Genomic DNA, 25,374 nt, shown 5'->3' on the forward strand with positions numbered 1-25,374 from the left:
ATCATTTGTTTCACCTCCTCCCATGTGCTTTGAATCCCTTGCCTCCACCCGTATACTCAATGGAACTCTCCCTACATGCACACTTTCAGCATCAAACCAGCCTCCTCGATGAAAAACACCCCCTTGCATGTCATCATTGACCATCTTCCTGCTTTCCTTGGCCTTCGAAGCACTTGTTTCCTTTGAGAAATCTCCATTTGATTGTACCGTCCCTGCCTGATTCTCTATATGATCCCCTTTCTTCTACATGATTTTGTTTCTTTGATATGAACCATTCCCATTTGACTTGGATTGCTCCTAAACATCATTCATCTTATCATTCCTTGCTAGACGTGAGTTCTCCTCTCGATTTGGACAATTGTGAGCATAAAGACCAATTTTTTGATAGATATAGCAAGAGTTTGGAAATGGACCAAAATGAACCTTCTGTGTACACTTCGCCTTCTCTGATAAATGTACCGCCAAGAAAATCATGTACTGGTTTACTGAAATCCCACAAAATCCAAGCTCTTTTGGCACCGAGCACCTTCCAAGCTGACGTCGGCACCACCAAGATCCTACCAAAGGAATTCTCCACCATGTCGAAGGATCTTCCCAACCAAGCAGGTATCCCAGAAAATCCCACCCGAACAGGACACTCCCTAAACATAAATTCATTAATATTGAAAGAAGGCCTCCATGGAATTGAAACACCAGAGGCCGAGTCAATATGTCCTCCAATGTAAGGTGTGCCAAGGCATCTTTTATTGATTGACACATAAGGATGCTGGCACTCATCCTATGGTACTCGATTGGATTTGATTTTGGAAGATTGGGGTATGCTTTTCACCTCATTCCCTTAAAATAGTTTTTTAATCCTCTTTGTGGAAATTTGATATTACAACAAGTGTGGAAATTTAGTTGATCATTTTACTATTATTAAACACTTATTATCATGAGTAAATTTATATCAATAGTATATGTATATGCTATGTAGGTCTTGTCATAAAAAGTTATTGAGCAATTATTATCATGAGTAAATTCGTTATGTGGATCTTGTTATCACTTATTGGGCCTTCCTAAAGCTAATTTTTTTTCAATGTTCCTGACATTGTTGTTCATAAAATTAAGCAACTAGTTACCTTCAAGAGTAATAGAAATTTTTGTTGAGCATAGCATTAAAATTCTTTGTGCAAAAGTTGATTATTATATTTTATCAAATAGAATATGATGTAATACATAGGAATGGAATAGTAAAATACTCTATAGAGAAGCAAAAGATATGTGGTGAAAAGTGGTTCGTCTCATATCAAAAAGCAAAAGTGCGAAAAGAAGAAAAGTCTAGCTTTACTTTACGTCACACCCCTTATAAGCCCTTACACCACTTATACAAAGTCCTTTACTTTACATATCAATTTTGATGTCTTTTTCAAACTAGGGAAACATCTTGAATGTAACTATGTCTACTATCTTGGTGTACAATACTTTTGATGATGTGCAATGGACTAGAGTGCTGGCTATATCTAGTAATGTGAAAGGTGGAAAGCGGGTAATTTTTTTGCTAATTTGGGTTGATGCCCTCTATTCCAATGCTTTTGGCCAAGCTAACCCTAATGAATATTGATATGTTAAGGGTTAATCATTTTTAAGCATTTAAGTGGTAGCTCGACCACTCTTAGTGTCATTAAAAGGAGGGCCATGGTGGTTTTGCCACTTGTTTTTCTTAGTTGTTTTCTTTCGGGGGATAAGTGTATGAATTGGAGTTGGAAAGGTGCTCCTAGGCTCTATGAGCAAAAAGCTATCTTGCTTTGGACTAATTTCCGTAAGGGACAATTAATGTAAGGGGGGAACGTGGAAAATGAAGCATACCATTGACCGTATGTTTTCCCGATTGAAAATGGCGCCATGCTTTTATAGCTTCTTCAATCGCAGCTCCGTCTCTTTGCTTCCGAATTTTTGGAGTATTCTGTGCCCCTGATTGCCTTTCCCCGCAATCCATCACAGGCTTGGTCCGCCTCCATCACCAGCCACCAACAGGTCAGTCCGCTGTTGAACTCATTCCTAGGGTTCTTCCCTTGCCTTTTCACGTGCGCAGGTTTCCCGCCCAAACGTACGTAGTCTTATTATCGTCTTTTTTCAATTACCCTTGTATATAACGCGGATGAGGCTTCAGCATTCTGGCTCTTTTGTGAAATTCGACAGCATATTTGTTCGCTCACGTCTGGTCTTGTGTAAAAGTTGCTCCATCACAGCGCCTACACGTAATGCGTAAACATTCCCTTGCCGCTTCTGAAGCTTCCAAACTTGAGTCGAAGGCGGATAACGGCAGTGAGACTATGTGATACTGGGGCTTGTTCCAGGAAATTTAAATTGACAGAGCAAAAATGTACCGCGTACAAACACACTAGAAGCTACCAACAATTAACATTCATTTTGCAAGCCAAAGAGCATCTCATACCACTCTCCATTGAAAGCGGAGTTTGTTTTATGACTTACAAAATTACTCATGAGCGTGATTTGAGAGAGAGGGAGGGGTGGGTTGGGTTGGGGGGGAGGAGGGGACGGGCTGCCTGTGTGCTTGTTTGCAAGAACACCATCAGTCTCTTTCAACGAGCTATTGTCCTGTAAAATGAGATTTATGAGTTAAAAATTTTCTGCCAAGGCTCTTTAATATTTTAAAATCAAACCTGTTGATGATGCAGCTCTGATAACTTCAAAATGCTGTCAGATTTCAGATGCTAGTCAGAGTGAACCTCTAGTAATTGGAGCAGATAGTATGGATACTGAGGGTACACAGACTGAAGGAGTTACAAGTCAGAAGGACATTTTGGAGCCTCTGTTGAAGAAGCCTCCAAGTTTTGTCGAAGGAGAATCAAATAGAGTGCAGGATCCTGCTGATCCTCCATTACCTCAGCTGTATTATCCTGGTTCTGGTTATGTGTATGGGCCAAGACCATTTCGAGACGTTGCATTTACAGTCATATTTGTAGTTTTAGTCCTTGCTAGTATTGCATTTGGAATATTTGCAATTGTCAACCATAACTCGGACTATGGGCTAGCGGATTCTGCACTATACAATAGCTCATCTGGTCTGTGTTATACTTCCAACGAGTATGGAAGTCTTTCATGGAAGGCTGAAGATGTAAGGGAGAGAGTTACAAGGCATAAGCAGTTGCAAAATCAGAGCGCCATGGACACATTAAAGCTTGCGTTGGTACCGACGCTCTCACAAAAAGGACTTCAACAATCTATAAGTGGGAATTTGTTTGTAACGGTTTTGGTGTGGACCTTAGTGGTGACATTGGTGCTGAGTATCCCCTTTGTCTTTGGCTTACTGTGGCTTCTAAAGGCATTTGCCAAACAGCTTGTTTACGCCTGTATCCCTTTCTTTGTTCTCATCCCCATATTCTTGAATGTTTTCTGGTTCGTTGCCTGCACCATTACCATTGAATGCCAGGAAGCTTTCAACCTTTATGGTCGAATTGCGGTTTTAGTCTTTGTCTTTTTAATATGTGGAATATTTGCATGGATCATTTATGCCAACTGGTACCGTGTGGAGCTTACAATCAAGATTATGCAGACAGCAGCTGAAGCTCTTCTAAGAAATTGGGGACTTTTACTCGTCTTACCCAGCCTCACAATTGCACTTCTGATTTATATAATACCTTTCGTAGTCTTCTTAATCTATGCATACATGAATGGGGAGATTGTTGCAAGCTCAGCATCAGATTGTGAGGGAAGTGCTGCCACAGATTGCTGCACATGGAAGGTGGACAGTTGGGTTCCAGCATATTATGTTCTTGCAATTTTTACAGTGCTTTGGTCTTCTTTGATATTAGCGGAGGCCCAGGTTTATACAATCAGTGGCACAATCGCTCAATGGTACTTTGCAATGACAGGTTCTCGTGTTACTGGGAGCATTAGGCATGCTCTTCGGTAAGTCACCTCTGCCAAATGACTCTTGTTAGCGTAGAGCTGTGGAAGATTTTACCGTCACGTCTAGATTTGGCCAGCTGGTCAATTCTTCCTTCTTGATTTCTGTAGTGCTGAGCATTAAATGATTACCCATAAACCAATGTCTGTGCAGGAATGCTTTTGGGCCTTCGTTTGGCACAGTTTGTCTCTCAGGACTCGTTTTGTCCTTTGTGCGCATGATTCGAGCAGCAGTTGACAATGCCCAGAATGAACAAGCTGGAACAGGATGTTTTCTCATTATCCTTCGCTGCTGTGTAAACTTCGTACTTTTTGCTATAGAGTTCCTCAATAAGTTCACCATTAATTTTGCAGCCATAACTGGACAGAGCTATTGTACTTCTGCCAGAATGTCATATGACCTTCTAAAACGCAACCTTCTATCTCCCATTTTTGTGGAGGTAATCTCCACGCGTCTACTTGGCGGGATGGTGTTCGTCGTCTCTGTCGTCTATGCTATTGTGGTATGCTTTCTTCATCTTCTTGAGTTGTCAAACCAATATGAATTTCATTTTTTAACGGTTTGGTTTATTGGTTACTTCTGACAGGCTGACATAGTGATTGTGTTTAAGGTTTTAGTATATTCCCTAAAGTACTGCATTGGATATAAGTTAAGGACTTTTTGAGCAGAATACCAAAGTGTCTAGGAAGGTTGATTTCATTTGGTAATTGTCTCGTTGTCCAACTTAAGCAAGCTGATTTGTCTGTTTGTGACATTTAGGTAGCAATACTCATCTTTTCCCCCATCATTTTCTCTCTCTTTTTTTAGGCTCTTATATCGGAAAATTTGGGGAAATGTATACTCAAGTTTGTCATGAAACATATTGTGCTGTAACTGTGCAAGAGTCTTTTACTAGACCTTTGTGTCACTTGTAACGTGCATCATGCCAGCCATTCCCTCCTATTCCTGGGCTACGTCTAGCCCCACGTGCTGCCCTGTGTGCCAGTCGTGCTTGCTGTTCGTGCTGTCCACGTGGCAGCTCTCGTTCCTCTTGTCCAGATTCCTTCTCTCAGATCCCATACCCTGCTGCAGGTCATACTTCCTCTCCCCATGTTGTCCTCATATTGGAACTCACAGGGGGGGACATCCAAATCCGAATACCCCCTCTCATAAACCTATGCAAATGTTCCATCAGCTCCCTATCATGACAAGAGAAATCACTAATCCGTGATTAGTAGACATTAACACATTATTATATAATCTACGCCAATGGTGTAACAAGTATTTGTATCTATGATGGACGCCAATTGATTTGTTATGGTGGTGGATCATCTGATTAGGTAGGACTAGTTGAGCTAGAGCCGCTGCTACAAACGGCATCAAATTTGGACATGTGATACTTATTTTATTAATAAAGATATGCACACGCGTGTCTAGGTCCTAGGGGCAATAGGAAGGGAAGGGTGCATTAAGGTGCATTGAATGGTAGATGCATGGGTCATAGGATAAGGGTAGGTGTAAATGGGAAGATGGAACTTGAGTGATCTCAAGGGACATTAATGAAAGGGTATCTCACCCTTTCATCGTGACTCTCACGTAGCATTCTCTATTCACCTTGCATTCATATGCCATCTCTCACACACCTTGCTTGTAGGTCGAAATAGTAACAAGTACTCTCATGAGGGCGCTCTTCCCCACTGGAGGGCCAATCGGCATTCAAATTCTGCATGCATTGCACACATTTGCATTCTTGAGAAGCTTTGAGGAACAAGTTGAAGGCGTCCTTGATCTCTAGTCTTCGAACTTGTAGCTTTGTTCATTTAGGTCCAGCCCCGCATAGGTAAGCTATCTTGGACAACAGATACCATCGGAGTGGTACCAACTATCCATGCTCCTTGTTCACGAAACCTTGAGCAACATAAGTTTGTCTATTAGCAACACAAGCATATCCGTTAGGTTCATTGCTATCACCCTCATAAGCCAAGGACAGCTTGGCTGTGGTCAAGCACCATGTTCCCAAGGTTCACCCATCAGAGATCTGGCACCATCCACAACCAATAATCACATGGGGTAATGAGATCCCTGATAGGTCCTCATTGTCATGTGTCCTTCCATAAACCTTGGATCACTCTTCAACAACCTCTAGAAACAAGCTCCACAATTGAGCTCCTCCTTGAGTACCCACTATTAATAGTACTTCCTTCTGATTCCCTAGTGGTAAGCCAAGTGGTTGTTGCTAACCTTGCGGAAAAAACTCTTGCCCTAGAGATTTGTTTCCCCACCACAGAGAATCTGAGGGAGCCCAAAGGGACTTGGATGATCGGCTTGTCAGTTCCTCTGCGTGGGAGTGTAGCGAGTAAAAGTGCAATGTGGGGTCGGTCTTAACTACTCGATGAGTTCTTACATGCAAAGAAATGCTTCCCACGAGGGGATTTCCTATTGGAATTCCTCGGTCGAAATAGCAACGAGTACTCTGACGAGGGCGCTCTTTGCCATTGGAGGGCCAATCGGCATTCAAATTCTGCATGCATTGCACACATTTGCATTCTTGAGAAGCTTTCAGGAACAAGTTGAAGGTGTCCTTGATATCCAGTCTTCGAACCTGTAGCTCAGTTCATATAGGTCCAGCCCCGCGTAGGTAAGCCATTTTGGACAATAGATACCATCGGAGTGGTGCCAACTATCCATGGCACCACTCTCCTTGTTCACAAAACCTTGAGCAACACAAGCATATCCGTCAGGTTCATTGCTATCATCCTCATAAGCCAAGGACAGCTTGGCTGTGGTCAAGCACCATGTTCCCAAGGTTCACCCTTCAGAGATCTGGCACCATCCACAACCAATAATCACATGGGGTGATGAGATCCTTGATAGATCCTCATTGTCATGTGTCCTTCCATAAACCTTGGATCACTCTCCAACAACCTCTAGAAACAAGCTCCACAATTGAGCTCCTCCTTGAGTACCCACTAGTAATAGTACTTTCTCTTGATTCTCTAGTGGTAAGCCAAGTGGCTGTTGCTAACCTTGCGGAAAAAACTCTTGCCCTAGAGAGTTTTTTTCCACCATAGGGAATCTGAGGGAGCCCAAAGGGACTTGGATGATTGGCTTGTCAGTTCCTCTGCGTGGGAGTGTAGTGAGTAAAAGTGCAATGTGGGGTCGGTCTTAACTACTCGATGAGTTCGACATGCAAAGCAATGCTTCCTTTGAGGGGATTTCCTATTGGAATTCCTCGGTGAACTCAACTTGTGTACATTACTCTCGAGTTATTCTAATGAGGGACTTATTGTATAGAACATCGGGAGGGGAAAGTACTTGCCTAGCCCTTAGCTTCAATTCACCAAGATAGATTTCGAATTTCAAAGATATCAAGGAAAAACAGCATCTGATAGCTTTGTGTGACGAGGAGCAACAGTAGATTTCTTTTGGGAAATAAAATAAACTGAGAGAGGGAGAGAAACAACAGAGATTGCTACTTCCGTGCGATACTTTTTGCAATATTTCACAAGAACTTTGCGATAGAAACTGGAGAACACAAACTGAAATCTGAAAATCAGAATTGCTGCACTTATCTCAAAGGTTCTTGGTGATAGAACAAAGGGAGAGAAGAAGGAGACGCAGAACGCTCAACACGAGGGCCCAGAAATAAGGGCTGGACCCCCCCAAAGGTCTTTATTGCAATAAAAAATACTTTGTACAACTGGCTTTGAAAAGAGCATGAAGCTGAGTATAACTCTTGAATGAATTTGGAAGGCATGGGGCCTTTCTTTTATAGACTAGGCCTAGCTAAAATCTAGGGCTTGCTTTTTAAAAGCTACTTTTACAAAAAAAACTAAGCTTTTAGGCTCTCTTTTTAAATTTGGTGCTTTTAGTGCCTTTTTGTCTCGTGGGCCATCTTTTTAAAGAGGTGCCCCCTTGTCCATTCTTTTAGGCCTCGTGGGACCTGCTGTTGTGCTTTGCTCCCCACTCTTGGGTCCTTTTTGCGCTCTCTTAGGTCCTACACATTGCACAAACAACTTCTCACATTTAATCCATTAGAGGTTAGCGAAATGCATGCATTCCTAGTTCTTGGACTAATCCTAGTCCCTTGTGGGTGTCCCCACAATTCCCTTTTACCAGTGCAAAGCAAAAGTAAAAGTAGGAAAACTTATTTTAGTGAACCAAAGTCAGTTATTTTTGACCATAGTCAAATCTAATAAAGACTCTTCTTTATTTCTTGGGAGAAATACCAATTGGTGAGATCCCCTCGGCTTCTAATTAGTTGTCATGAACTTAAAAGCTTCTTGATACATTTGTAAAACTTGAGGATGCCTCCCTTTTGGGCATCAATTGCCTAATAGTTCTGGTACTTGGCAAGATACCTACATATAAACTTGCCTCTGGGTTTCTTCTATGTGCGGTACGCAGTCTGTTGTTGGAGGATCTCCTCCATCTCTTCCACCTAAAGTGGATCTTGGAATTTGGTAACTTCCAATCATTGACTTAGATCGGTCTTGTGGCATTCTCTGCTCCTTTTGGCCGAATGGTCTTCCAGGGCACTAGGCAGCCACACGCCCCTCTTTTTGCATCTAAAACACTTACTTTCTGTACAGAGATTCTTGTTTTTCTTTGGCATTTCCTGCTCTTTAAGAGCTCTGGGCAGCCATAGGCCTGTCTTTTTCTTGGCGTTTCTTGCTCTTTAAGAGCACTGGGTAGTCATGGGCCCTTTTGTTTCTTGGCGTTTCCTGCTCTTTAAGAGCGTTGGGCAGCCATAGGCCCTTTTTTCTAATTCTGGATTGATTATTCGATCCATGCTGCCACTACTATGTAATAATCCTCTTGCTATGATCAACCCACCTAAGTCCTTTTGATTTGGTGCCATTCTCGATCATATCAATATTCTTGGTCCAAATTCCTTGGAATGACAAAGCTCTTGACATCTCTGTTTCTAAGAAGCAACATAATGTCTGTAGGTATATACACTCATAGAAGTTTCCCATCTGGTACTTATAATGTCCTTTCTTGGCAAATCCGTGTCCCTTTCACTTGGAGTTGATTGCTTCTTCTTTGACTTTCATAAGCTGGACTAGAGATAGTTCTGAAATGATTGCTTCTTTCAAGGGCTCTGTATTCCCCTCGGTTTCTTTGGCTGCAACTCCATCTTTAATCCGAATAAAAAGGAAGCCATAAATTGGCATGGCCAATATTTGGGCATATCATACTCATTGACTTCTCATTCATGAGAGGTGTCTTCCTGAAACAAATTCAAGAAAACAGTCCACTTTTCTCCTTGTATTGCCATACAAGGGTTAGGTCTTCAAATAAACATAAGGCAAAATTTATTAACATGAAAGAGATACTTAGCCTAGTATATTTCTTGGAGCCTTTCTTTGAGTTCTTTTCTTGAGAGACCCCCTCGAGTCATGGAGTGATTTCAGATATACTGATACTGTTTCCAAGTCATGTGAACCTCTTCTTGGAATGGCTTTAGAAAGAACTATTCTCAGTACAAAAGTGCTCCCAATTCTCAATAGTCTTCTTGCTACCAAACACTTACTGTGCTGGTCAAACATAAACTTGGAGGGTTCTCAAACGTTTCAAAAGGACATATAACTGACAGATGACTGTAAAACTATGTCGCTTTGGCCATAATCCATGAGAAACCATAAGAGTTCTTGTATAAAAAAATTCTCAATGGAAACTATTGTATAATAGAATCTTGAAGAAAATATTGGGTTAATGACCATAAAATGCTGCCATAATGAGGGCTGGTACTTGAGCATGTCATGCTCCATAACAAGCAAACAACAAAACTGAATACCATAACTTAAAACCCCTCTGGAACTGAGATAATGTAACTTGAAATTGAAATACTTGGTTAATAATGACCACATGGAATTCCGCCAGAAAGGATCGGATAATTGATCATCTCATCCTCCATAAGAACATAACTGATTATCATGACTAGTTATCATAACTCAATTCCCTAATTGAAGGTCATAAAATCAGCCGCATGACTATCAACTTGCCAACTTTGAACATACCATCCTCAAATAGGGTTTGATCTTGAATCTATCATGGATCTAACTCTTCAATTCATAAAAGATATACAAGTAATCTCTAACACTTCTTCTCTTTGGCATAAGCTGCTCAAACCCATAAACTGAAAATAATAGCTTTGAGATTCTTTTGTCCCTGTACTATGTATACAAAAGTTTGATGAGACCAAACAAATAGTCGATAGCCTTGACCACATAGTTCACAGGAAATTGGTTCCATAAGAGGGACTATATCACTCGTGTCCAATAACTTGAAATCCTCCAAAACTGAAATATAACTCGGAATAACTAGTTTGACCTATCAAGGCATACTTTAGGACCACATATGTATGTATAAGCAATCTTGTGTGCTTTGCTTTTGATCCCTGAAACAATCAAGGAAACAACACACTTCATTCCTTGTAACAAGATACAAGGGTTAGGTCTTTAAATAAAGATAAATCAAACTTCATAATCATGAAAGAAATATTTAGCTTTAGATGTCCCATAACATCTCTAAAGTCACTTTGTTCAAGGACAAGCTTCAACTAAGAAGTGGTTATCTCTTGCTTTTGCCAATTCAGCCAATAGTTCTCGATAGGAATCCTCATCCTGGGAACTTTTCCCCTTCATCTCGCAATCTTGCTTAGGTGCTTGTACTTGTGAAGGCTGAGAGGTCGCGTCCATGATGAGAAAAACGAAATAGCAATTGCTTTTTTACGCCGCTTTGGAGAACGGGAGGCTGCATGTGCACAAAAAGCTGTTGTTTTTGTGAAAAGCAGGTGCTTTTTTGAGAAAAGCAAGTGCTTTTTGCTGCTGTGAGAATTCTAAGCAAGAGATTGGAAGCACGTCACCAAGGATGACGATAGGATGAACGTCTTTTCCACTTGATAGATCACAGAGAAGAGAAGGAAACAACCTAAGAGATAGGGCAATAGAGAGAGAAGAGACGTCTGGCCAAGACGAATTTGTGCCTCCTAAAGATGCGCCTTAGCTCCTAGTGCCACAACGAGCCTCCAAACAAGACTGCCCCACCTTCTCGAGTAAGAATCAGGTCAAAATTGGTGCGTCTCACCCTCCAACACTCGAACTGATGCAAAACAGGTGTGCCTCACCTTGATTCACAGCTGCATTCTAGCCTTGGACCGTTTCCACCAAGGAAAGTGGAAATCCTATGCTCTAATATCACTGAAACCGGACCAAAAATCCTAAAACGAACTGGTAATAAGCCTTAAAACCCTAAAAACGAATCAGTTCTGGTAGAAATGCAGCCTGGATCTTCAATTTGCAGCAGATATTCACCAAGATAGATTTCGAATTTCAAAGATATCAAGGAAAAACAACATCTGATAACTTTGTTTGACGAGGAGCAGCAGTAGATTTCTTATGGGAAACAAAATAAACTGAGAGAGGGAGAGAAACAACAGAGATTGCTACTTCCGCATGATACTTTTGCAATATTTCACAAGAACTTCGCGATAGAAAGTGGGAGAACACAAACTGAAATCTGAAAATCAGAATTGCAGCTCTTATCTCAAAGGTTCTTGGCGATAGAATAGAGGGAGAGAAAAAGGAGACGTAGCATGCGCAACACTAGGGCCCATAAATAAGGGCTGGAACCCCCTGAAGGTCTTTATTGAAATAGAAAAATACTTTGTGCAACTGGCTCTGAAAAGAGTATGAAGTTGAGTACAACTCTTGAATGAATCTTGGAAGCTTGGGGCCTTTCTTTTATAGACTAGGCCTAGCAAAAAGCTAGGGCTTGCTTTTTAAAAGCTACTTTTACAAAAAAAACCAAGCTTTTTAGGTTTTCTGTAAATTTGGTGCTTTTAGTGCCTTTTTATCTTGTGGGCCCTCTTTTTAAAGAGGCGCCCCCTTGTCCATTCTTTTAGGCCTCGTGGGACCTGCTTTTGTGGTTTGCTCCCCACTCTTGGGTCCTTTTTGGGCTCTCTTAGGTCCTGCACAAACAACTTCTCACATTTAATCCATTAGAGCGAAATGCATGCATTCCTAGTTCTTGGACTAATCCTAGTTCCTTGTGGGCGTCCCCACAGTTCTCTGCTACCAATGCAAAGCAAAAGTAAAAGTAGTAAAACTTATTTTAGTGAACCAAAGCCAGTTTTCTTTGACCATAGTCAAATCTGATAAAGACTTTTTTTTAAATTTCTTGGGAGAAATACCAATTGGTGACAGGCAGCCACGTGAGCAGTTGCCATGTGGGACTGCCACGCAATCAGCTAGTAAGGACAAGGCACAGGAACAGTCGTAGCAGAGGCGCCAGCTCAGCAACACCACGTCAGCAGCCAATCGGCTCCTACGTGGATAGGTTTGTGCCACGTCAGCAGCCAGTCAGCCACATCAGCCCCAGTCGGTGGTGCATTAGCAGGGTTGTCCTAGCTGGTCGGTATTTTGAAGCCCAAGGGGGGGCTATTAAAGCAGCCCCCTTGGCCCTCATTTTCCCTCCACTCCTCATGTCTTCAGGCCTTGAGAGCAGCAGAGCCAAGCTTCCCCGCAACAGATTAGTAGGGTGCCTCTACCTCTCCAAGGGATCTAGTGAGGATTCACCTCTTCTAGCTAGCTTAGTCTTTCCAGTTTGCAAAAACGGGACTACGAGGGTGCTTATGAGCTTGCTCAGAACTTTGAGCTCATGCACAAGGGTCAAGGATCTCAGAACTTTGAGCTCATGCACAAGGGTCAAGGATCCAAGTAGGTCAACAGTAAGACGTCCCATGATTCGACGCCAAGTCATGGTGGGAATGGGCAGTAGAAGAAGAGCTGGATGGTGAAGGATAACAATGGCTATGGTGGGGTACTTGGATACAGCGACGCGAGCAATCTATGCCAAGGAGAACCGATGCTTCCATTGTCATGTGCCGGGTCCTAATGCTCGCATTACCAAAAGCTTCTAGCAACGTCAAGTGGCTCAGCATCAGCCTAAAAAACCTCAGTAGTCATCAAGGAGCTTGATGAACAACAAACTACAGGGACATCCTCAGTAGTCATCCAGGAGCTTGAAGCTCAACAGAAGGGGGAGCCTTGTCAGTTTCCCAATATGTTTTAGTTTTATGGACAAGTCGGTGGTCAGAAGGTCCTTATCTTGGCAGATTCAAGCAGTTCCGAGGACATCATCTCCACCAAAGCAGCTCAGAAGGCTTTGTTGCCTCTTACGCCAGTGGAACCAATGACCTTGGATGGTGCATTTCCAAGGCAGCAGATAGAGAGCAACATGCAGGTAGCTTCAGCCACTTTGAAGATCTCAGGGTGGGTACACAGTCGGCCACTCAGGGTCGGACCTACTCAGGCAGCGGACATCATCTTGGGAGCACTGGCACCAGTTCAAAGTTCGACCAGAATACCAGCACCAATGCTTGGATGTCAAAATCCTAGGCCATGGGTCCAAGTTCATCTATTGGATTAAGGGTGTTTCGCCTCGACCTTTGATATCAGTCATTCAAGGGGTTCGAGACCGGCGCCAACAAGCTATAGTATTACAACAGGATACAGTATTACAGCAGGCAACAGGGCTACACCAAGACCAGGATGCCTCTCTCAAACCTAGTCTCCTCCGTCCCTATCACCTATATGCACTGACAAAAACCACATGGAGCATCATCTTGCCCCAGCACCTATCCTTACCAGAAGTTAGCACCAAATCCAAGAATTGAGTACCTGCAGATTAGGATTCATGTGCTTAGCAACCATTTTTGGATTCATGAACCAGGTATCCAGATCATGATTTTTTCTATGGTGTTTCGGCCTTAGGCTTGTTTAGAATGATTGAACATAAGCTGAAAACAAAAAGCAGGGAGCTGAATAGCCCGTTTTTCTTTTAGTTTCTAAAGAGAGTTTGTTTGAGTATACTTGTGCTTTCTAAGTTAGAAATGTATTTTTGCCTCTTTGCAGAAACGAGACATAAGTGTAAAGTGCCATTTAACTTTTTATGTTTTAAATAAGAGAGAGAGAGAGAGAGAGAGAGAGAGAGAGAGAGAGAGAGAGATTCTAGTTTTTTGGAAGTTTTTGTTTCTTGACTTGCTTGTTTATTTTTGCTTAAGTCACCTGCTGCGTTTCTTCTTTATTTCTTGTTTTCATTCTCTATTGTTTATTTGACGTATTTTAGTAAGCACTGGGTTTGCCCAAGAGACTCCGCGGGTCTTTAGAAACCCAGTATAGCTGCTTATGCTTGGGCACTGATGACGACATAAGTGTTGCTTTGCTTGCTTAGTATGTCTTCCTTTTGCTTTTCATAAAAGTTTTTGTTTACCTCTTTTTTCTTCTCTTTCATTTTCTCTTTTATTTTCTTTGTAGATTTTTGATCTTTAGAACAACAAAATTTCTAAATTTGTATGATTGGACTTATTCTAGTCTTACAAAGGTATATCCAGATCAGGATTTATCAGCCAAAGTATACCACCGCCAGTCACCTCCATCAGCACGACGGGAGGCCACTTACATACCCTAGTTCTAGTTTCAGCAGAAGGGGATGTCACGGGCATCCACAGCCTGTGGCCATGCTGGACTGCCACGCAGGCAGCCAGCTCAACAGCAGCCGACGCAGGCAGCCACGTGGCCTGCCACACAGGCAGCCATGTCAGCAGCTGCCATGTACGCAGTCATCCAGCAAGGACAGGGCGCAAGAACAGTCGCAGCCGAGGCACCATCTCAGCAGCACCACGTCAGCAGCCAGTTGGCTGCCACGTGGACTGGTCGGTGCCACATCAGCAGCCAGTCGGCCACATCAGCCCCGGTTGGTGGTGCAGCAGCAGGGTCGGCCCTGCTGGTCCATATTTTGAAGCCCAAGGGGGGCCTATAAAAGCAGCCCCCTTGGCCTCATTCTCCATCCACTCCTCAGGCCTTCAAGCCTTGAGAGCAATAGAGCCAGGCTTCCTTGCAGCAGACCAGAAGGGTGCCTCAGCCTCTCCAGGGATCTAGTGAGGATTCACCTCCTCTAGTTAGCTTAGTGTCTCCAGTTTGCAGTTGAGGGTTTCATCCCCTCCATACAGTTGTACTTTGGGCATTCATACATTTCAGTTATATGTTCCTCTTCGGAGGTCCACTAAATTTCTCTCCCTCTAATTCTCTTACTCACATCCAAAGCATCACTTTGTGTATTGAGTGCATCATCTTGTAGTTGCAGTTAGTATTGAGCAAGAGAGAGAGTGAGGATAGTCTATCTCCTGCTGCAGACACTCATAGATGAAAAGCAACGCCATAACTCTATAAGCCTGTGTTGGTGTTGTTAGATAATCTATGCACATATCTCCAATAAGGTGTCATATGAGAGCTGCTTGTTATAGCCAACTCCCATTGTGGAAGACTTGTCCTAGGGTTCACACAATGCATTAAAGGTGGTGTTACTGAAGTAAATTACAGACAGGAGCTTTTATGCATGGAGTAGAACAGCCAAATACATTGATTACAAAAAGCTCCAAAATAGGGAAACCCTGATACAAAATGGTGTGCTCATATCTATCAGCCTGGATGCTGCCTAGATGTGGGCTGTAAGAACCTTCGTGTGCTGCCTGCTACCTCCGTAGATCGCCTCCAAGTTCCAACACATATCAGCCTGCTTGCTCCTATGGAGCTTCACTAGGCTGGCAAAGTGCTATTCCAAGTTCTCTCCTTATTGCTTTTCTCCCTGGTGGAGGCCTATAAACTGAGGCACACTGCTGAATGGATCCCTAGACCTCCTACCTGCTCTTCTATGCAGCCAAACTGTGAGGCACTAATGAATTTTAGACCCCACCAGTGGGGGCCTTTATATAGGGCAAGTGCCCCTCAGATCTGGTCTACAGCAGCAGACCACAGGCAGGCTGACCCTACCCCCTGGCAGCTTCCTTCATGCGTATGTTGTTTTGGATAAATAGGGTCAAGGCCTCTTCTGTTAGTCTCCAAATGAGAGTGAGATGGGGCTTGACACCTTTCTGTGTAAGCGTGGAGACGGTGTGTTATTGGAATCTGTAGGGGGATTGAGAGGGGCCGCCATGTTCTCAGCAGACAGGTCGTCATGTGGGCCGTAACATCACATCCTTCTTGAGTTAGTTCTTAGGGAAGCTCATGGGCCCACCCTGGTAAGCGCATAAGGCTGACTGTGTGCCCAGATATAGGGCTGGCTGTGGGGGCTAAACAGGCCCAGCCACAGGCCCTGCTATAGGGAAGAAGGGCTGGAATAGGACTAGCACAAAGGTGCCTACCGGCAGGGCCTTTTATAGGCCTGAGACAGGTCAGCAGGGGCAGGTTCAGTCGGCTGTACAGTCCATTAGTATGCAGACTGGGTTGGCCCAGACTAGATCTGGTCAGCTGCAGCAGCAGTCTGGCTGGCTTCTTGCCGTATATTAGTGGAAAGTAAGATAAGTTTTGAGCAGCGACTGGTTGGCCCTCTCCTGTGTGCAGATCGTCATCAGAGTGAAGAGCAGCAGGGAATTCCATGTGCATAGTGAGCAGCAGGGCTCTGATGAGTGGGTACTGAAGCCTGACGGCAGTCTACAGGAGATAATCAGCAGAGGGTACAGCATATGGAGGCTCATGATGATCCTGTACCTCAGCAGAGTTTGCTGCAGTTGTTGGTACACTTTTAGAGCTCCTTTTGTACTGATTTTTATATCTATTTATGAGATCTTTTGGGCTGTTCTTCTGAGACTTCTTTCTCCCAGATGTGCAAGTGTTTTGTGTATATACACGTGTTGAAGTAAGATACAGTTGTTGTACGTCGGCATATCTTCTGCACTAGATGTTGTAATTGCAAGGAGGCTTCAGCTTGCGGAACCAACCTTTCTCATTCTTTCAGCTGCAATAGAAGTCCTTGACTTTGTTTCTCGTAGTTTTGTTTGAGCTTCTTTGTATTTCACCACCTCTTGAGGCAATCAATTCTGAGCAATATATTGCATAACCAAGAGGGCTTGGTTTACTTCATGTTGTGCTTCATCTCATAAATTCTGCATTTCTTTGTGGGAAGCTCCGTGTGGGGAGAATTTTTACATCCGACAGCATGGATTCATCTATGAGAGCATTTGTGTTGGGCGCATGCATAGTGGTAATTTTAATTCCCTTAGGGGGTTCCTTGGTGACCTCGAGGGTGAATTTGCTTGGCCTTGGTGCTTCAAAGGCTTGCTTGACTATGTGTGTTTGGGTATCTACCTCCATCCAAGCTTTATCCTTGTCCTTGAACTCGGAGAATTCTCCTTGAAAATCATGATCAGCATTTGGTTACAATATTTTTCTTTGAAGTGTATATTGACATAAATGACTACAAATGGAGAATAACAACTTTGGTAAAGTTCTAAATACTTTGATATACAACTTTATGGAAGTTCTCAGAAGTTGGACGGAAAGTTCATAGTCTTCTAATGTAAGAAAGGGCATTGTTGTAGGGCCCTAGATAGTGTTTTCAATTTATTAGTTTGTGGAAAGACATGAATGATTAATAGAATGATTGTGAGGCCCCTAGATAAAACACTTATGAGTACAACTTTAAAAAGCCCTAATAGTGTCATGGAGCATTAATTTGAAGTTTGAAATGTTATAATGGAATTTGCATTAAATTTTTGATGTATTTTGAGATTTATTTGCATTTCTTGAATTTCAAATTTATTGGAATGAGGCATACCGAGAAGATACACACGGTAGTTACACTAAATGGTTCTTTTTATACAAAACTATGGTGTGTGGTGGTAGTAGTTATGTATCGAGAGAGGTTTCTCATTAATTTGCAATTGCCTTAGCTCATCCTCTTGATTGACAATGTGATGAGTCTAGAGTACCTGGGTGGCTTAGGTTTGCATCAAAAGATGCAACATTGGCTTGGAGAGCAAGCTCAAGTACAAGAGCAAAATTCTAACGTATTGTTGGGCCATAGATTAGAATTGGTGGTTTGCAAAGTGAGAAACTACATGGCCTAAGAAGGATTTAGGTGTTGTATGGCCTGCTGTATCCCTATCGGGACTATAACCATGGTTGGATGATCTAGGTTAAGGCCAATTGAACCTAAGATCTAGATAGAAAAGGATCTTAGGAATAGTCTTACCCAGGTTAACAATACGATGGTTAGGACTAGGCTAACCTAGCATTAGTAATTGTTGAGAGTTGGGACACAAAAACCATCATCCTCGGCCGGCTGCCGGCCCCCCCTCCCCCCCAAAAAAAAAAAAGAACTTTTGTCCCAGTCTCTAATTTATTGAGTAATGGAGAGAAAGAAAAGGAAGAAAACATACTGTGCAGGAGTTTGAGGTGGTCTTGGTTCACATAAATATTGAGTACTGGGTTTCATTAAAGGGTTTTGAAATTGTGTAAGGCAGCTTATGCCTGGGTATTGATGCTTGCTTACTAATATTTTATCTTGTGGTTTTGATGTCAAATCCTCCTGAAGTGATCCTTTTTTCACTATGAAGGATTTTGACCCTTGGAGCTATATGGCATGTGGCTAACATGGAAGGTAGAGATCTGGTGGGCATAAATCTTTCAAACATGTAGTCAGGTCCCCACGTAGTACATGCCCCTCTGGGTGTTTGCCATAAGTATCAGTAGTGGGCATTATTGAGACCAGTTTTAGGGACCCTTGTAATGGGATGTTCTGATGTTTATAGCTGGTTGGAGCTGCATAAGCATTCCATGCAATTCTTTTGAAGGCTTTGAATAGAAACCAACCTGGGGTTGTATAACAATGCCCTGATACATAATGTCTTTTGGGTGCATGCCATTTGAATGCATTCTAAACAGTTTACTATCCATAGTAGAGGCCATTGAAGGCTTATAATCATTCTCTCATATGACTTAAACCTTCGTGGCATGCATATATTCATAGCAGTCATAATCATCTGCTTTAGGCAGCACCTCTGTCTATCATGAGTTAACTCATTGAATGTGACTATTGTTCTTCTGGATGCGACTTAACGAAGCTTGAGTGGAAGTTTTAATCTTTTGATTAAATTTCCGAGCTCACATTTCCTTAATGAGTGCCTTGCTGTACATTTCTGAAATTTGTGAGGTTCATATCATCCTAATTTGTGGCCTATGCTCAATTTTACAGGTGTGTGCCATTGTAAGGTCTGCAACAAGTTTGGGAGGAGCTGCGTATTATGTGGCAGTTCTTGCTTGGGTTGTCTTGTTTGTCATGCTCCTCCTCTTCATTCAAGTCTTGGACAATGTCATTGACACAGTTTACATTTGCTATGCCATCGATAAGGACTCTGGAGTGGTGTCGAAACCAGGGGTACATGATATATATCTCATGCTTCCCGTATCTCGTGATCTACCACCGACATTGGCCATACAGCAGCCCTGAGATGTTTCTGGTACCAAAATTCTGCATGCTTAGATGTCTTGATATTGCTGTTGCATTTTTGTCGAGACTTTGCACACTAGATATGATGCTGCAAAGACTTTCTGCTCAAATGCAGGCTCATGCAATTGTGTGGCTTGTATGATAGAGAATTAGTTGAATGGTTTGCCAACTGTATGTATTCTGACAAACAAAAATTTCAGATTTCTATGAATTTAATGGCATTTTTTCAAGTAAATTTGCATGTTCTTGCTGCACTGTGGCTGTGCCCTGAAGATTTTCACGCCCATCAGATCTGGCTGTTAGCTTGTTCATGTTGCTTCTGCTCTTTCAGATGTGACCTTCCTGCTGTAATTGGAAGCAACTCTGGCTTAATTATAGATATTAGTTCTGCTAAACAGTGCTTGGCAGCATACCAGTCTTCACTCCATGTTTAATGCCATGCTAGACTTTTGGTATAAGAGCAGCCATAGGTGGCATGAATGTATAAGTTGGAAGGCTCTTCCTCTGAGAATATTTCTAGACTTACAAAAATCTCTCACTCAATAGCTCCTTGAATGCACACCTCACTTTTGCCTTTCCACTTCATTGACATTTAGAAGCCCATATATCGCCTTATGTTGAATGTTAGAACATCCTTTCAAACCACATTAATACTTTGACTATCCCTTTGAGGTCTTTTGGATTCTCATATCCCCCAAGGCTTCTAAAAGATTGTGACACTCCCTTGATGTGAATGATGGTGATTGAATAAGGGCTTCATTGATCTCCTCCATACATATGAGTGACGATGTGTTGGGAGTCATTCCCTTTGGAGCAAGGGGAAGTAGCTAGCTTTGGATTTTGTTGATGCAACATATGGGTTTTGTGGCCCCTTTGAGTCATGAATGTGTATCATCCAATTGACATTCTACACTTGGCTAAGGATATGTGTGGATACGGCATTGATAGCATGCATTATGTTTGATGAGGCAAGCTTTATGTAGATTACATTCGTCGTTCCTTTCAAAGATTACACTAGCCTCCCCTACTAATATGATGAAATGCAAGTAAGAGCTCATGCAATTGAACTAGGCATGGGAATACTACACGTTCCATGCCTCATGGGGGGAATATGAATAGTAAAAAAAGACCAAGAGGCTTATGGACCCATGGTTGAGGTGGCAAGATTTCTCTTGTGCCAACCCCTTCATGTGGACGGACCCATATGTGAATTAAGAATGTGGTTGTGCATAGTGCACCAATTGAAGATATTGAGCTGAGATGCCCAATGGAAGATGCCCTCCTTCACATTAAACATGTGGGAGGCCTCTTTACTGATGAGAAATTAGCTATAAAATGAAGGTATGTGAGTAAGGAAGACTCACATAGATATATAGGCACCTTCTATTGTTCATATCTCATCTCATGTATATGCTATTGTTCATAGAGACCTTCTATTCTTCATATCTCATGTCATGTATATGCTAGAATTCTCTCAAATTAAGCTATGAAGGCTCTTTCCCTTGCTTGATGTAGCCTCTTCCAATTAAGCTACGAAGGCTCTTCCCCTTCTCTTATTGCTTTTTCTCCTTTCTTCCACCCTCCCCATGTGTATATTTTCCCTTTCTTCCTCATTCACTCCCACTCTTCATTCTCCAATCGACTCCCCCTTCCCTCCTCCTATGGTTATGCCTCGCCATAGTGGTTATGCATATTGCTAGTGGAGATATTGTGTAGCATGAATTGTTTTCCTGGTGGTCTATGGATTTGAGCTCCTCCCAACGATGCTCATGCTCATAATTGTTAAAAAAACGTACTATGGAATCATTGTGAAGATGTGCTTCTTTTGTGAGAGAAGCTAACATGAAGATGTTTGGATGTGTGATTCATGATATCTATGTCAAATATCGAGATCTTGTCCAATTCTTTCTTTATTTTAACATTTTTTTCGATTGGTTATAAAAATGATAACTTTCCTTTTGTATATGAATCCATGTTGTGCTTGTGACAAATCAAAAAATACTCATCGTTGTGAAATGTAAATTGGAAATGTGCAATGCTAGATGATTTTGCTTATTAAGGTTTTCCACTTGGCACTTTTTTTATCTTGGGCATTGAGGTCCCATAGGGGTGCCATATGTGTCGATAGCTATGCCATGCATGGCACATTCCTATGGGCTTGGTCTCTTAGGGCCTTGCCTCTAGAGCCATTGTGCATTGGTGGTTGTGCTTTGAAAACAGTTGCATCACCTTGTATCCTAGGCCTTGGAGCACTTGGGCTCCTTGACCTATGCTAAATCCCTTGTGGCCTTCCTTGGGTGGGGTCATCACCATGTGTAGCGAGTCAAAGGAGGAAGCTTTAGATAAAAAAGAGTGGCCAAGTGGCTTTTCTTCTACAAAAAATTCAAAAGAGAAGGACATTTCATTCTTAGACGACAAAAAGGAGGAAGGAGAAGGCCGCTCCTTCTCTCTCACACAAAGCTTTGAAATGAAATTTCAAAAGCTATAGAGCTCCAAACGAGAGGAGAGTCTTGAACCCAAAATCATTGAGTCAACAAGACCTATATCTTGATGTACATGTATTAAGACCTAAAAACCTCACCTTTGTGGCCAAAACTTACTAACCAAGGGATTTACTATGGCTTGATCACACAACACACAAAGGGATGCACCATGGCTTCGGCTTGAAGTAAGGTGGGCACACTATGGCCTTTATAGAGAAGAGAAGAAAACGATGATACCATGTTTTGGGGGAGAGAGAGAGAGAGAGAGAGAGAGAGAGAGAGAGAGCAACACATAAAGATAACATGTAATTTGAAGATCTTTTACATTATATACAAAGTATACATTATATACTAAAACCTTTAGGTTTTTTAAAAATCATATCCACACTAAGCCTAAATTTATGCTAGAACAATACTAGGAAAAGCTACACAAAGTGTTCATTCAACTAGATTGTTGAAAGTAATTGTAGTAGAGCATTAGTCAATAACATTACTACCTAATAATAGTTGAGAGAAGTTGCAATATTAAGAAGTACTATAGTACTAGTGACTACATTGTAATATTAATAAGCGATGTAGTGCTAGAAAATATATCTATCGAAATTGTATTTTTAATCAAAATGTTTTTCCTAGCATCACTATTAAGAAAAATTGTAGTACTTATTAAGCACTAACTAATTAGTAGCATTTTGATACTTATTGGACTTGTTAGTTGCAATGCTAATAGATGTTACTTAAATTGGGATACTTACAAGGATTGCAACAGATTTGGTACTACTATTAATACTAAAGTACTTATTGGTATTAACTTCCACAAGACTTACGAGTACTTATTAGAGAAAGTACTTACTAGTATGTAGTGGAGATGGCACAACAAGGCTTGTATGTATTGTAGTACTTACTATTTTTGTGGTTCTTTATAGTACTATAGTAGCTACTATTGTTACCTTAGAACTATAGTACTTATTAGTATAGTTGAACTCATTATTGTTATTAATACAAAACTTATTTGTACTGTGCTAATAATAACTACAGGCATACTTCTCAATACTTGTTGGGATTGGTACTACAAGACTTGTTAGGATTGCAATACTTATCAATACAACTGTAGTTACTAGCACTACAAATTATTGCTATAATCCTCCCCTATTGAAAAAAGAGATTTGAAAAGCTTACAAATTTCATGAATTTAGAAAATTGGAACTGTCGAGGTGGAATAAAATACCACATGATCATGTGACACTATTGAGATGCATGAAGGTATTGTACCTTTAATTTCAAGCATTAAATCTACAACTTTATATAACATGCACTTAGTACATCAATTCTAGAAAATTGAGATGTGACATTTTATATTTAACTTGAGTATTTAAGAGATTTCAATATTGGTGGGATCAAATTTATATTTATAGGGTGAATTCTTTGGTGAAATTGATTATTGGCCCTTTATAACCTAAATGGTCTCTTGATTATTGGTCCTTGTGACCTATTTTATAATTTTTGCTCATAAGTTGAATATGGATTCTGTATAACTACAAGAATGTGTGAATTGCGATCCTTCATTGGCACCATTTAAATTTTTATTTGAGGGAATCATGCCACAATCATGGTCAAAGCATCATTGATTTGTAGAGATTAATATGCACTCAAACTCATTGTAAACATAGAATCATGTACTTGAACATGGTTATAAAAAGTTTCATTTGTTGCATGATTTTTGAGATTTATTATTTTCTCCCCTTTTTGTAATTGATCACTATCTGTTGTAAAGTGAGATAGAAGAGAATTATCGCGGTCTCAATATTCTTTATATACTGGTATCTTCTTTTTGCATTAAGATGGACTACGAATGATTGTAATCACTACTAGTCTCCTAGTACTAACACCCCTACTAGTATTTTGACTACTGCTTAGTAGATGAACTATGAATTTATCTTCTACTAACGTCTATAATACTAGTTATACTAACATGCTACTAATAGATGGTTTACTACCTACTCATGAAAAAAATCCTAGTAGCTATTGCCTATTGACCATTACCATTGAGAATACTACTATAAACATACCGTCACGCTACTATTAATTAATGTTGATAATAGCTACTTACTTACAACCCACTAACAAATATCAAGTTTAATAAAGACAAAAATCTTCTTACACACGTTTTGCACATGGTGATTAAGTTAATTCATACTGTCAATAGAGCACCATGTCATATTTGTAAAGGTTAAATTTTAAAAACAAAACTTTTCTTCTTGCAATAGATGAGCTTCCATTAATAAAAAATGGCTTCATAAAAGCACCAATCAAGACAAGCATTTGCTACATCTATTTCCCTAAAGCATTGTTAGACAATTTTTCACAAATCAAAATCAAGAAGATTTGACAAATTATTATTATTTTTACTAAATTAAAATCAATAAGGTCTTCCATGACCTTGCCATGCACATCTGCTATGCTGCAATGGAATACACTATGTCTAATCATCCTTCACATTGTGAGTTTACATTGGGAACTTGAAAGCCACCATAGCTTTAACATGTGTAATGCACTTGTGTGCATCACTTGGTGACACAAATATTCTGGCTAGCTTGAAGTTTTTAGTAATAAGTACTAGTGAAAGTCTTTCACCTAGATGGACACATAAATATTTTGGATAGCTTGAAGTTTTTAGTAATAAGTACTAGTGAAGTATTTCACCTACATGGAAAAAATTTCCCCAACCATCCACCAACTTTGCTTGTAATACCTTTTCAAGGTTCCCACATAATATCATAAAGAACATTGGGGGAGATTTGGGGTCTCAAAAGGGCCACCTAAGGAGGTTCTAAAAGTTCCAAAAAAGTTCATGGGCACTTTGGAGGGAAAATTTGGTGTCCATGGATGATCGATATGTAGAGTCACCCAAATTTGTCAGACCTTATATTTTTGGAAAAAACTCATCAAGAGATTTCTAGTGATATATATGTTGATATACTTTAAACAAGATGTATTAGAGTTTTAATTTTCCCCCAAAATTCAAATTTGAATCTTATACGGCCTTGGAGCTTGTGTGTCATGAATGTATTGGCCTGAAGGATTTGACTAGGATGTGGAATTTCTTTTATCTTCCTCTTAGGGGGCCCTTTCCCCTAATATCATCATTTTTGGATTTCCCAAGGATAAGGCTATCCTATAAAGTTGCTGTTGCCTCGAACAAGCTCATCCTAGTTTGCTTCAAAGTCATAACACAAGTACGTACTTCCTCTTGCACATCCTCATTCAAGTGACATGAATTTGTTCAAGCTTGTAAATTGTAAATGTTCTAAGGATGAAGCATTGCAACCTTATGTGCTATTCCCACATATTGTTGATGTAATGGACACATGAACAAGACAAGTTATGATAAAGCCATGAACAAGACAAGTGACATGAATTTGTTCAAGCTTGTAAATGTTCTAAGGATGAAGCATTGCAACTTTATGTGCTGTTCCCACATATTGTCAATGTAATGGATACATGAACAAGACAAGTTATGATAAAGTCATGAACAAGACAAGTTATGGTAAGGTAATTTTCCCTCTACTTAGTCCCAATTTAGAGTGAATGATTTTATGCTTTTCATGGTTTTGCAGATGCAGATCTATTTTTACTCGAAAGTGCTATGTTCAACCTTACACTCACTATGCGTACATCACTATGCTTACATCACAGCTCTCAACTTAA

The 25,374-nt window shown here is 41.0% G+C and overlaps 1 protein-coding gene across 3 annotated transcripts; it reads left to right on the forward strand.

Moving 5' to 3' along the window:
* Nucleotides 1-1,793: 1,793 nt before the first annotated feature.
* Nucleotides 1,794-19,400, forward strand: LOC147888851 (Plasma-membrane choline transporter family protein). 3 transcript variants are annotated; one of them, XM_087392896.1, is made up of 4 exons: nt 1,794-2,016; nt 2,682-3,915; nt 4,067-4,415; nt 18,932-19,400. In XM_087392896.1, exons 2-4 carry the CDS (start codon nt 2,756-2,758, stop codon nt 19,184-19,186), a joined length of 1,764 nt encoding a protein of 587 aa, XP_087249022.1. In that variant the 5' UTR covers nt 1,794-2,016; nt 2,682-2,755; the 3' UTR covers nt 19,187-19,400. The 3 variants fall into 3 exon arrangements, with proteins under 3 accessions (XP_087249022.1, XP_087249021.1, XP_087249024.1); XM_087392895.1 differs by having other exon boundaries at nt 2,708-3,915; XM_087392898.1 differs by having other exon boundaries at nt 2,715-3,915.
* Nucleotides 19,401-25,374: the final 5,974 nt, after the last annotated feature.

Source organism: Dipteris shenzhenensis, chromosome 21 (genome assembly GCF_047967505.1).
Source record: "Dipteris shenzhenensis isolate YYH24624 ecotype China chromosome 21, Dip_SZ_1.0, whole genome shotgun sequence".
NCBI classification, from domain to species: Eukaryota; Viridiplantae; Streptophyta; class Polypodiopsida; order Gleicheniales; family Dipteridaceae; genus Dipteris; species Dipteris shenzhenensis.